This window comes from Rhipicephalus sanguineus, chromosome 5, assembly GCF_013339695.2.
Source record: "Rhipicephalus sanguineus isolate Rsan-2018 chromosome 5, BIME_Rsan_1.4, whole genome shotgun sequence".
NCBI lineage: Eukaryota > Metazoa > Arthropoda > Arachnida > Ixodida > Ixodidae > Rhipicephalus > Rhipicephalus sanguineus.
In genome coordinates this window covers 76,367,909-76,381,230 of record NC_051180.1, presented here as the reverse complement: position 1 = coordinate 76,381,230, position 13,322 = coordinate 76,367,909, and the positions used below count along the sequence as shown (strand labels likewise).

General features: G+C 45.9%; 1 protein-coding gene across 2 annotated transcripts in view; it reads left to right on the top strand.

Annotated features, from left to right (window-relative positions):
- Nucleotides 1-13,322, top strand: part of LOC119393797 (uncharacterized) — a 95,753-nt gene that overhangs the window by 58,462 nt on the left and 23,969 nt on the right. For both annotated transcript variants that reach the window (XM_037660961.2, XM_037660960.2), the window contains exons 2-3: nt 5,218-5,568; nt 8,893-9,207. In XM_037660961.2, coding sequence (XP_037516889.1) covers nt 5,218-5,568; nt 8,893-9,207 — 666 coding nt within the window. The remainder of the gene's footprint in view (nt 1-5,217; nt 5,569-8,892; nt 9,208-13,322) is intronic.

Below are 13,322 nucleotides of genomic sequence, written 5' to 3'. Positions count from 1 at the left end.
TACTTTCCTCGAGAGACGTCAAAAGTTGTTTATCTTGCCTGTCGCGACTGAACAAGTAACCACCGAGGCGAATAAATTTCTTAAGAACCGTGCCTCCGTGACGGCGGTGTATGCTCCACTTGCGGTCAAAGTCAAGTTTCCAAACGTAAATCATACACAGCTGAAACTTGAGAATTCGTCTAGTGATCTAAGAGAATGCTCCTACGTTACTATCACTGATGTTTCCTGGCGTCACCTTTGCATATTGGATATCAGGCATAATAATGCCAAGCGAGGCTAAACAAAAGCTAAATGTCCCTGATTACTGCACCCGGTGAATAACGGACAACGAATGCGCTTCAACCTATTACTGTAGTACCTCAATTAAACAGGGCTGCTAGTGTTTATTTAATTCTTCCCTTCGTTTTTTACTTGATATGCTTTGCTGCAAGTTCGCTGAATAAAAAAAAAAAACTCAGGAGTCGACCCTAATCCTTGACATAGGTGTCTGGTAGTGGCACTCGTTCGTGTGCCTTGGTGTATTCCTTAAATGCGGTGTCCCAACAACGGTGTGCCTCATAATCATGTCTTAGTGTTGGAGGGCCAGCCCACAGGAAAATTTTATCCTTCTTTTATTTATTTATATTTCGCGCGCTACCGAAGCGGATCTCAGAGCCCACGTAAAAAAGGAGCGCATAGTTGAGATCTGCTCCGCCAGGTGCCGCAACGATCCTATGTTCACGATATTTCAATGAACTCGGTCAATTAATTTTCGCATAATATCCTGACAGTTAACTGGTTCAGGCAAAGTTATGCTCCGATATCATACGCATTGAATATAACTTGATTTAAACCGTAACCATCGATTTCTGTTTTTTAAAAGACTCAAATCACTTTTTTAGAATACTTCAATCAGTATCGCCTGCAGTCTAACTAGACGAGATAAAGGCAAAGGCACTCACTCCTCTTCCGGGATTGAGTCAGCACACGTTGTGCAGCAAACTTCAATGCTCATCGGGAGGAGGACTCTCTGTGGAGTTCGCCGACTCGACTGCAGCTGCCCCCACCTCGTCAACGAGTTCTCCCCAAGTTCCGGCCGCGAAAACGCGTATCCCTTCTGATCCCCGAACAACGCCGTCGTCTCGTTGGGGGAGGCCGGCGGCACTTCCTACAAGACCGGAAGGATGGTCGCTCGCGCTGTCTCCCCCTCGCCTACACAAAAGCGCGGTTTTTCGTAAGAGAAACTGCGTGGTTAGCGAGAATGGGAAAATCCGCACGAGAACCCCCTCCCGCTTTCCATCCTTCCCGAAAAGAAAGCGGGAATTGGGGATATAGAATGGGGAGAGTTGGCATGACAGAAGGATGCGGATGTAAGAGATGCATATAGCGAAGAGTTCCGATGCTGTCACCAGCAGTCAACATACACGTCACTCTTCAAAGGCTGGGAAAGTTCGGAAGAGAAAAGCGGGGGGGGGGGGGAGGGGGGAGAGAGGGGTACTGCAATCAAAGAAGGAGCTCCAGCAGTTGTACGCACAGTGCCAACTATGAACCATTTATCACAATAGTCAGTACTTCTGCGATTTAGGAGTCAAGATTATATTGCGATGGCGACAGTTTCGCGATTGCATAGAGCCCTATTGTGTTGCATAAAGTCAGCTGCACCTTATCAACGCTTGTGAACTGTTAGAGGGTGTTCTGTGTGTGGTCCCATCAACTGCCTCTTTGTTGTTGTTGTTTCTTTACATAACATCTAGATTCTTATATAAAAAAGAATGTGCCAGGCTTTTTTTCTTTTTCTTCGCATGTTCATGCTTTCTGTATCGATCCATGTTGTATAACGCCTCCTCGCCAGAATACACTAAACCAGCGATCGTACGTTCGCTGTCGCTGTCTTGTCATCATTGTCGCCATGCTCTTCTCATTGCACATGTTCTCATGCAATATACAAATTCTTCTCTTGCAAAAACACGTCCGTCGATCTAGCGACGCTTTGCAGAAACACAAAGGATGGTGTTGCTCGTAAAATAAGATCATGTATTTATGTAGACCGTTCTGTGTGTCTTCTTTTTTTTAATCCCTTAATGCCGTTCCCCCGTGTACGATAGTGATGTAAACGCGTAAGCGTGACCTCCCTACCTTTCCTTCATATCCTTATCGGCCTTATGTAAGCGCCGTATAGATAGCTACATGCAAGAACGCTCGCATGACGCCAATTCCCACAGTTCGTGGTATAGGCACAAAGTTCTTTTTTTTTCTCCATTTTGTTACGTTGTTCTACCGTCCGCCAGTCGTCAACGACGTGAATCTACGCTTTATTACACGTTTCCGACAATCCCTGCAAATAGACTTCACGGTAGGACACTTCGCAGCATAGCAAGCGCGCTAAAGAGATTGCGAAACACACAACCATCCACTTCATAAACAAATGACGCGTCTCTGGGCAAATTTCACTGCCCGTTTCGCGCTCTACTCACCGTAAGCTAAGCTATACTGGGATGCAAGAAAGAAAAAGGAAACAAATGCCCACAAATGCGATCGCTTAAAATCAAACCGCCGTTTGCGCGAAAAGCCATGGCCGTTCAGGCGATTTAACGCTTCGCCGCTCCCTCTTCGTAATTCGCCATTTATATTCACAAATTCCTTGAAGCACATGCAGCTCACGTCCCAGAGAAAAGAGAGAGTAGACAATAGAACATTATTTAAAAAGTAAGATGCGGGTTCAGAGGGTAAAGAGCGCGAATGTGCGTAATAGAGAAATACTGAGATGGGGGAAACGAGGGTGCGCAGTAGCGGCACAGCCACCGCGCCGATCTTCCCTCTTCACCTCTGGGCTGGCGGCTATTCATTTGCAGCTTTAAATGAAAACGCGAGCGGGTATTTATTGGCGGTGAGGGTCATAATTACGCGCGTAATAACAGGGGGAAAATAATAAATTAAAGGCATCGAGGTTAACCGGAGCTGACTTCTGCGCAGGACGGATGGAAAATAAAATATAGAGAAAACGGAGAGTTTCTTCTCTATAAATTACCCTATTCTTACGTTTTATATAAATTGAGAAAAGCGCCGCCGAATTCTTGGCCAATCCCACACAGTGGGTGGGAGCCACAGTTAATAGGTGAACAAGAATAAAAGTTTATGCGTGCGCATTTGTGTCGCCTACGTATATATTGAAAATCTCAGCGCCGTGTCTCTCACGGGCGCTCAGACTTCTTGGATTCGGGAAACGCGGCAGCGCTATATTGAGGCATTCTGCAGCTAGACTAATATGATACCAAGATCTTGGTCAGTGACAATGGACTGCCATGCACAGGAGGTTTAAAGTGAGGCTTTAATTATTGTATAGCACGTGAGATAGCGTGCGTTACCTGCCTGCACGCCGCTTTCAGTTTTGTAAGCCATGATTATTTATGGCGGTTGATTGGACTGTGTGCGCTGTGTTATGTGTGCGGGGGGTGGACGTAATAATAATAATAATAATAATAATAATAATAATAATAATAATAATAATAATAATAATAATAATAATAATAATAATAATAATAATAATAATAATAATAATAATATCTGCGGTTTTACGTGCCAAACTATGATACTTTCATGAGGCACGCCGTAATGGAGGGCTCCGGAAATTTCGACCATCTGTACACTGACACCGCACTGTGCACAGGCCTATCAACTCCATATCATATCATCGCATATCAACTCCATCGAAATGCGACCGCCGAGGCCGGGATCGAACCCGCAAACGTCGGATCAGCAGTCGAGCACCGTGAACACTGTACCTGCGAGGCAGACGTGGAGTAAGCCATGGCATGTGTCTCGGGAAAATAGTTAATAATAATAATAATAATAATAATAATAATAATAATATCTGGGGTTTAACGTCCCAAAACCACCATATGATTATGAGAGGCCGTTGTGTAGGGCTCCGGAAATTTCGACCACCTGGGGTTCTTTAACGTGCACCTAAATCTAAGCACACGGGCCTCAAACATTTTCGCCTCCATCGGAAATGCAGCCGCCGCGGCCGGGATTCGATCCCGCGACCTTCGCGTCAGCAGTCGAGCACCATAACCACTAGACCACCGTGGCGGGGCCGGGAAAATAGTTGTCCCGGCAATGAGCACAGAGCGGTGGTCGAATGGTTGAAGACGGCGAGAAAGGGTTCATTGCGGTCGGTAACTGTGGCATGCCTGCTCCCTCTGGTCTGTAATGTATTAAAACGTGAAAGCTTCCTTAATCACTCCATTGCTACTCGTTGTGGTTCGCTGAATATAATCAAGATATCATTTACTGTATATGGTAATATCATCTATGATAATTTTACTAGACTTGATGGGACTGTAGGGGATATAATGTTCAGAGGCAGTGCCTGTCTTCCGCTATAGCACACCTTGACAATAGACAAATGTCTGTTGAAGCCACTCTTACATGTCATCGACGGAAGACATCGCAGCTGAAGGCGACGAAGGCACTTCTGAGGCTTTTGAGAGAAACGGGCTTGGACAAGAGGCTGTGACAGAGATGTCGCGTACCACGCAAGAGCGACGGACTGTGACTGACTGTGTGTGTGTGCTGTTTTATGTCCTGTCTCTCTTTCCTCTCCGTCTTAAAATCTCCCTCACCTTGTTCCCATGTTATAGGGTAGCAAACCGGTTCTCCTAAACTGGTTAAAGGGACACTAAAGAGCAAAACGATCTTTCTCATGTTAGTAAAGTACTCTTTCACGATACCAAAAACACCACACTTGCTGCGAGAAGACTCTTAGTAAGCGAGAAAACGCGCAAAAACAAAATGTGGGTGGCGACGCCACCTTGAAGCTTCCGCAACATTCGCCGTGACGTCACATGTTTTGGCGGCGCCTACTGGGGACTACGTAGTTCCTAATCGGTAAAAATTAAGTACATTGTCCTCTGAGGGGGCCATTGACTTAATATACCAAGTTCGGGGTAATTTTGTAGAGCCAATGGCGCCAAAATACGATAAGTACACTTTGAAATCCGTGACGTCACGCATGAGATTTCGGCGCGAAATTTAAAAATTAAGCTTTGAACTTCCTCTATTAATAAACGTATGATGACGAAATTAACGACATTAGAGTTCTCAGAGCACAATTTATCGATCTAAACCGATTCAGTGTTTCTCTTTAGTGTCCCTTTAACCTCTCTGCCTTTCCTTCTCTACTATTCTTCTTCATGGTGGGACTGCAGTAAACACCCCTGTCACATCTCGACGCAGGTGTGCTGGGTGTCGTGGTCACCGAAGTACGGCTCCTGTCGGACAGCAACAAGACGCAGTACGTGCTTCAGGGCGAGGGTGCCACGCTGCTCTGCTTCTTCGTGCTGTCGCCCGGCGAAGACCTGCGCCGCGTCCTCTGGTTCAAGGACGGCGCCGAGGTGTACGTGTGGCGCAAGGGGCGCCGTCCGCTGGCGCGCAACCTGTTCGACAAGCGAGTCGACCTGAGCAACCGCTCGCCTTCTTTCATCTCCATCCTTAGCGCACACATGTCGATGCAGGGAAACTACACGTGCAAAGTAGAGACGGACCTGGGTACCTCGCAGAACGATTTCTTTCTCACCGTCATTGTAGGTGGGTTTGTCTTTCTCGCTTTTCTGTCTCCCTTAACCCTTCCCCAGTGCAGGGTAGCAAACCGGAAATTTATCTTCTGGTGAACTATGCTAAAACTGCGGCTTGGGCGAGTTGCTTCATGATTAATAAAGATCTGATAGAATGATTAGGATAGAATGAGGAAAGACGTCCCTATCCCTCATTACATTTACCTCTGCATCTATTTTGAGGATGCCAGAAAGTGATGTCTTTCATTTCAGTGAGCGCCGACATTTTCTTTTTGTTGAAGTTCTTCTTGTTAAAACAAATGTTCTTTTTTTCTCTCGCTCAGTTTATTGCCTCTTTTACCCTCTTTGTCGGCTAGCCAAACAGATGCTACGTAGCGTTGACCCACCTTGCTGTTTTTACTATCTATGCTCTCTCTCTTAAGAACATTGGTCTTTAGCTAAAAGTCTTTACACTGGAGTTGCTATCCGTCTTTCTTGTTGCGCTCTCATTTTCATCCAAACTTCTTATCGGCAGCATCACACTCGCCATAAGTCTAACAAAAGCAAACCGGTAAGAAACGAAATTGCGCGTTCGCAAAAATGTGGCACTGGGAAGCCTGCCAACCATATCAAACCAGTGGCCCACCGTTGGGCCACCTGCTTATTCTGAGGTCCACTGTCGCCATGCTGCCAAAGAAGCGCGACATTCGCTTTTGCCAATTTGATCAGGAGTTTTGCGTGCCACGCAGACTGTCGCATTGTGCCTGTGACACACTGTGACACAGTATGCGATTTCGCTGTCTGCCGTAGGCGATTTTCCCGATAATGTTGTATACTCTGAGGCCTCGCTGCAACGGCAGTAAGAGTTCAGAGTCTGTTGATTTTCGGGAGAGAGCACCAACCCAAACATGGCGCGTCGCTGCAGAGGAAAAGCCCGAGTTTTTTTTTTTCTTTTTTTTTTGGGGGGGGAAAGACAGATTGAGGTAAGGTGTCCAGAGATAGGGTGAAAAGAAAAGAAAGTCTTTCCGCACTTTATTGTCTGTCGCTCGGTCCCGAAGCTTCACAAAAAGGACGCACCAGCGCTCGCAGAGCACTTCCGGCTGACAACAGCTGGGGCCGGGGTCCGAGAATTCCAATTTCCGTAAAGAAGCGGTTGTCGATTTCGTCGAAGGTAGTGCCAACAACCTTTCCTTGTTCACTTAAACGGCGGCCAGCACGCAGAAGGTGCGATATTGTCTAGTTGCACCCACGTACTTCACATCCTCTACCTCTGGCCTTTCCTATTAAATAACAGTATAGGCATTATTACGTGCTACTCCAAGCCATATACTACGAAAAATGAGAGCCACCTCCCGTCGTCGTGAAACCGTGCGAAAGGTAGAATTTCAGACGAGCATTCAGGGAAACGAAAACGCTGGTTTGCGAAATCCGCCGAATCCTGTAAGGCGCCACGTAAGCTCCTGTGCAGAGCTAAGAAATTTCAACAATGGCATTTACGCTCAGGGGACAACAGCAAACTGAAATATCGCCAAGCAGCTGCAAGTTCGTTCTTCAGTCGCGTCGGCGTAAGCCGGTTAAAGTTGTCTAAGCTCTCGATGGTTCTCGAGGAGAAGAAAGTCGTTCGTGGATGGAAACTACTGGAAGCGAATAAGATTCTTGCTCCTCTTCCTTAAAAGCAGTGGCAAAAACATACCGCATCTTTCTCGTGCCTCTTTCTCTCGCCTCTTTTTCAATATGAAAACGAATAGGATTTCATCCTGCGGCAGCGTCTAAGGTAGGCCATGAGCTTCGAGAAATAAATTTCATGAAAGAGCATTCTCGAAACTCATCGCAATAGTAATAGGAGGCTGACTAGAAGCTGCAGTTCCCGGAGGGTCTTCGAACGACAAACGAGAGTAATCATTGTTGCCCGTTATATTAAAAACAGAACGTTGAGTTGGTTGGTACGGATTCACGATAAAAGAAAATATAGGCGTGCAAACAAAAACAGGAGATGAGGTCAAGCGAAAAAAACATCGGCGTTTATGTTGTGTTGATCCCTTCTCTTGGTGTCCGTGTACACCTTCTTTACCATGAATCGTTATATTACATAACAGGGCGCTTTGCAAGATTTTGAAATGTGTCCTTTCTTTTTCATGTATTACATCTGAAAGTTCAGGACTTCGGAAATACCGAGCAATTCAAACGCGATAAATTATTATGTCTCATTAATGTGTTCTTTGATAACTTTCGAATACGTAACACTTCTTTACACTACACTTCTTTGCGAGGCCATGTAGTAATCATAACTTTTTTTTCAGAAAGGTTGTTTGTTGAATACTTGACGCAAATTGTTTCTTGTAGAGGAGCAGGAGTCTGCGCTCTAACCATGTCGCTTGACGATGCATGTTTTCATTGATCAGGCAAATTCTAACGTTCACCGCGTTTCTTGTAGAATTTTTTCCTTTATAAATTAACTCAAGCAATTATCGATTTCCTACGACGGCTTGTGTTCACGCTTCAGTAATAGAATTAGAAACGCTCATTTTACGCCTGTAGCTGAATGTCCGAAATCGAGTGTACATTCGAGGCCTCCATACAAAAACTCTTGCGTATTATGAGCATAGAAAAATGCCCGTCGATTTGTATTTTCTCGGTGGTGAAAATAGCAAATTTCTGAGCACAGATAAATACTTGATTGATTGATTGATTGATTGATTGATTGATTGATTGATTGATTGATTGATTGATTGATTGATTGATTGATTGATTGATTGATTGATTGATTGATTGATTGATTGATTGATTGATTGATTGATTGCGTTTAATGCTCCAAAGCTGCACACTAAGAATGCCATCGACATGGATCCATTGCGGTGGGCGACTGTTTGGATGATTACTATATTTGTCATTTTAAACACGGTATTCCTCAGCTTGGGATGGCACCGAATGGAATAAGCATTAACACCTGTGAAGACTGTCCGCTAGCAAGTGTAATAAGTGTTCAAAAACTGGCAGGAAAATAACAGATATACCACGATGAGCAAATTGTTTGTGATATGACACCGACGAAGCTGCTGCTGAATACCATACCCACAATTTCTCCACCGCTACGTTAAATTAGGAGATTTGGCGAGCCAAAGTGATGATGTAATTATGAGCCACGCCGTAGTGGGAGACTTCGCATTAACTTTTACCTCTCAGTGTTCATTAACGGGAACCTAATTCTATGTAAACGGGTTACTTTTATTTCACCCCCTTCGAAATGCGGCTGCCGCGGCCGGGAATGGAATCCACGCTCTCGTGTTGGACAGCCCGACGCCATAGCCGCTAAATGACCTCAGCGGGTGTGTTAATCATCGTTCTGTTTGCACCTCAGATTCGTGCAAGGAAGACAGCTGGACTACGTTCTCGGACCGCGTGTCGTGCACGGAGACGGTGGAGCTGGACTGCGGCGGCATGTTCCCCAAACCGTCGCCAGCGTGCGGGGTGTACAACGACCAGACGGGCGTGTACCTGAATACGGTGCCGTTCGACCGCGTTGAGCCGGCGGCCAACTCCACGTACGAGGTGCGGCTGCACCGAGTCTTCCAGGTGCGAGACTGGCTCACCTTCCGCAACCTGACCTTCCGCTGCCACATCATCGTCCTCGGCACCGACTGGCGATCCGGCATCTCGCACAAGCTATTCGGAGGTAAGCTCTAAACGGGCCCCATCTTTCGGACATCGATAAACGTAGAAACATTGTAACATAAGTGTTTTGGCACCCGTCGATAGCCAGTGTGAGACGTGAACTCAGCGGAATTGTTTCATAAGCTTTGATAAACAGGCGGCCTTCGAGTAAGCACGTGTTGCTGCATCCAGCGGTGACTGTATTGCTCCTGTGCATAATGCAAAGCGCTCCTAGCCTCATACCATGCAATTAGCGATAACTACAAAGTTTCCACTCTCTCATCACTTCGGGCCCCTTCAATAGAAGTAGATTCCGAGTCCGACATTGGAATCGAGTCAGCTTTTTCCTCACAGAAATCCGAAGCTTCACCCATTAGGCCGCAGATGCAGGCATAGTTGTCTCATAGCAAAGTCTAATAGCGTGCTTTTAGACCAATGACGCGTGCGTTGCGTTGCGCAGGATAAGTTACCAAACTAGAGCACGTGGCTGCGCGCCACAGACACTGAAATGGAACGAATGAATAATAGTCAACCTTACCACTGTCCTTCGCCTGCATTACTTCGCGCAGCAAAGAGTTTCACGTAAAAGCGAAAATGCGTGCCAGAAAGAGATAGAAAAGCAAAGAAAGACACGGAGGTTAACAAGACCGGTTTGCTACCCTGCACTGGGGGAAGGAAGAGATGCGCTCTCTAGCACATACCGGTTGCCCAGTGTTGTACACCGCCTTAAAGATCGACCTATAGTCGGATACAACTTAATGAGTCTGGAGAGGCCCCGCCCAGACGACCGAAGCGCGGCAGCCGATCGCCTTCGCGACTAAAGACATTTTTCCGCTCATGCACTCGACAATGCTCTCCGAAGGCGGGGTCACCGGTCGTCCGGCTCATGACGTCAGTCTGGAGTGCGCGCCCATTGGTGCAGGCTTGTGTGCATCCGCCTTTGAAGAGGAAGAGCCGCAGACTTCTAAAGTTGTATCCGACTACAGTTAGTAAGAAACACCGGAGTATAATGAACCAGTGCTCGTGCCATCGATCCCATACCATCTTCGGGCTCGTGCTGATGATTGTCACGAAGCATTGGCCGGGCTCTGTGGTAGAACACCTGACTGTCACGCAGAAGGCCTGGGTTCTAGAAAGAACTCCTGCCGCACATTTTTCCATTGCGCCACATAACACCACATATCATTACCGTGATTGTCACTCTCCCGCTTGCGTCACCACACAATCTGTCGCCTCGCAGAAACATGAGGACAAAAGTCTATGAGACCCTAGAGTAAAAACATTTACAAATGATGCAGGTACTCTGGGTCTATAAAGCACTCCTACCTGAAGATTTTTTTTTCATTTGCGCCACCTGACACCACATATCATTATCATGATTGTCACGTCCCCGCTTGCGTCACCTGGGTCGTTGTCCTTACAAGAATGTCGCCGAGTCATTGAGTGAGACTTCATACTCTTTCCTTTATATCTGATGGGCAAAAATTCTATAGTTCTATACGAAATATAATTCTATATTCTATACGAAACAGTGTACAAAGTAGTTATTTTTTACATATATACAGACGCGTAGGCTTGCTCATGTTGTAACTTGTTGTTTTTTTTTTTTTTTGCACTTGGGAATCGTCGGAGTCGCAATATTTTAAATATGCACCGCAGCCTGTGCGAACTAAGGGAACCGATCTACAGCCTTTACGCCACGAATGCATTAGGTAAAGCATTCTAGCAACGAAACGAGAGAGAAAGAGAGAGAGAGAGATCTCAGACACGGGCTTTCTTCGCAGAAAAACCAAAGGCTGCATTGAGTTTAAATTGAGAACGCCGTACACCATCCTGGCATTATGGCGATGGCGCAACGACATGGTAATTTATCTTCATTACTTTCATACCGGCATCGTTAGCGCGAGTAACGCTTGCATATGAAACGAATCCGCCAGTAGATGGATGGCCCTACTGGTTTTTTTTTGTTTTTTTGTTTTTTACCAGACCGTTTTCTTTGAGCTCCATTCACGTCGGGCTATCTTCTTTAAATTTGCGGTGGGTTGCGTGGTACAGCTTTTGAATAAACGATCTGAGGCCGGAGGGGCGATTTACGCATATTCTTTGTAGAGCATCATGATTGCGGAGCTTGAGAGCGTCTTGGATCGGGAGCAAATTACCAAAGCACTTGCGCTCAACTCGAAGGAAGCAGATAATTCATGCATCGGCTTTGTGCTCCACGTGCGCGCTTTAAAAGTTATGAATAAAAACCTCGTCGCGATGTCTTCCTTCGGAACTAGGGCATTAGCATTTAGGTGAAATAACAAAAGGAGTCGTTTAAGCCCCGTATCCATTTCTTTTTTCTTAAAATTTGTTTCAACGCGCTGGCGTTATTTATGTGCACAAATTATGAAATCAATTAGCTTATTTCTCTATATACTTGAAAGTGGCATGATTTATTTATTTTTTTGGAAATAAAGACTGAAATTTGCGCGTCTCTGAGCTCATAAATGTCTTGAAGGAAGATTACAGAGCGAGACTACCAATTTCACTGTCGTTATTCTTTTTGTTCCTTTTTCGGGGGGTGAGGGCGGAGGGGGTCCAGGCCCTTAAGTAAACGCATTGCGTAGATTAAATCTGTTCATCCTCATTCATTCATTCATTCATTCATTCATTCATTCATTCATTCATTCATTCATTCATTCATTCATTCATTCATTCATTCATTCATTCATTATTTCTTTCTTCCTTTCTTTCTCTCTTTCTCTCTTTCCTTTCTTTCTCTCTTTCCTTCTTTCTTTCACGGCATTTACTTGAACTCATGAGAAATAGTGTTGAGGCAGAATCTGACACCCGGTAAGAGTCAGGGTGCTTTTAATCTTGCCCAGCACGAGTTGTCTTGCATGCTGAGTCGTGCCAACACGTAGCAGCCACGGTTACAGCACCTTCGATCAGTTCAAACGAAACGCTAAACCTTGTTAGCAGCGATAGAATGCAATCATGCTAAGCCCGCTAACGCAACCGCTTCAGCGAAGCCCACCTTGGCCAGAGTCGTCCATGCCTCGCATGATAAGCGGTTTTCTAAAGTTGGTTCTGTTGCATAGCAAGTATGTTAAACGACAAAACAAACACGTCGTGCGCAGTGAAGCATATTTTCAGTTCAGTGAAGCATATTGAGAATGAAAGGGAGTACTGTCGGGGAACTTGGTATGCGTTCCACAATGAGTGCGCGCGCAAAGTCCTCGGTCACGGTCTCATTAGCAAGGCCCGCAGGTGGGCATAACAAGGAGTTAAGTCGCCAACGCCACGTCACTAACAGCTCTGAAGGTCTGCCAGCACACTTAATAAACATCTCGCTGCTCTGCGCGTGCGCGCGCGTATACCTAAAGAACACTTAGTAAGCTCTTGCCCCCCTTTTCCATTCTTCCTACGCATCACTGCACAACAAATAAGCTTCGTCGCAACACATTGCATAAGTTTCGCCGCATAACACGCGGTTAGTGCAGCAAAGCCAACGTTGCGAAACCGGCCATTATTGCAACTTGCATAAGGTCGTGCCCAATCTTAGCAATCAAACGTACCATTTTTAAAGTAAGAAAAAGGAAGAAAATGAATGAAATTCTACGCTAAGTTAGGCGAAATTCGCAAGCTGCATCTACGAGAAGGCTGTCTATCGCATCATCTTCACCGGAATCGACTACGCGTAAATAATTCTGCCGGGAGAGGGATGAATGGTGTGTGTGTGTTTTTTTTTTGTCTGCCATTACAACGTGAGAGCATTAATTGTAGGAAATCAATTATGCGCAGGCATGTATTACTCGTACTGACTAAATCTAGGGCATTTTCCGTCAAGCGATCGAACTCAACGGCCATAGTTCTGTCCGCACGAAAGCACAATCATCGTGCGCTTCCATTTGCTGACGAGCTTCCAACTGCACATGCAGTTGCATTAGCCTCGAGGGTGCTGCATCCATTCATAATCAGCCTCGTAGGTTTGGGACGCCACGACGTGATTTGAAGAACGCAGTTCGACATCATTCGAAGAACGAAGGCTGTACGCTGACTGTCATCAATCGAGTCGGCTGTTAAGAAGATTGCCCTCTCCTGCTTCGCTTCCTTTTACGGCATGCGGCTACGTTTAGCGCCATTCAACGCGTC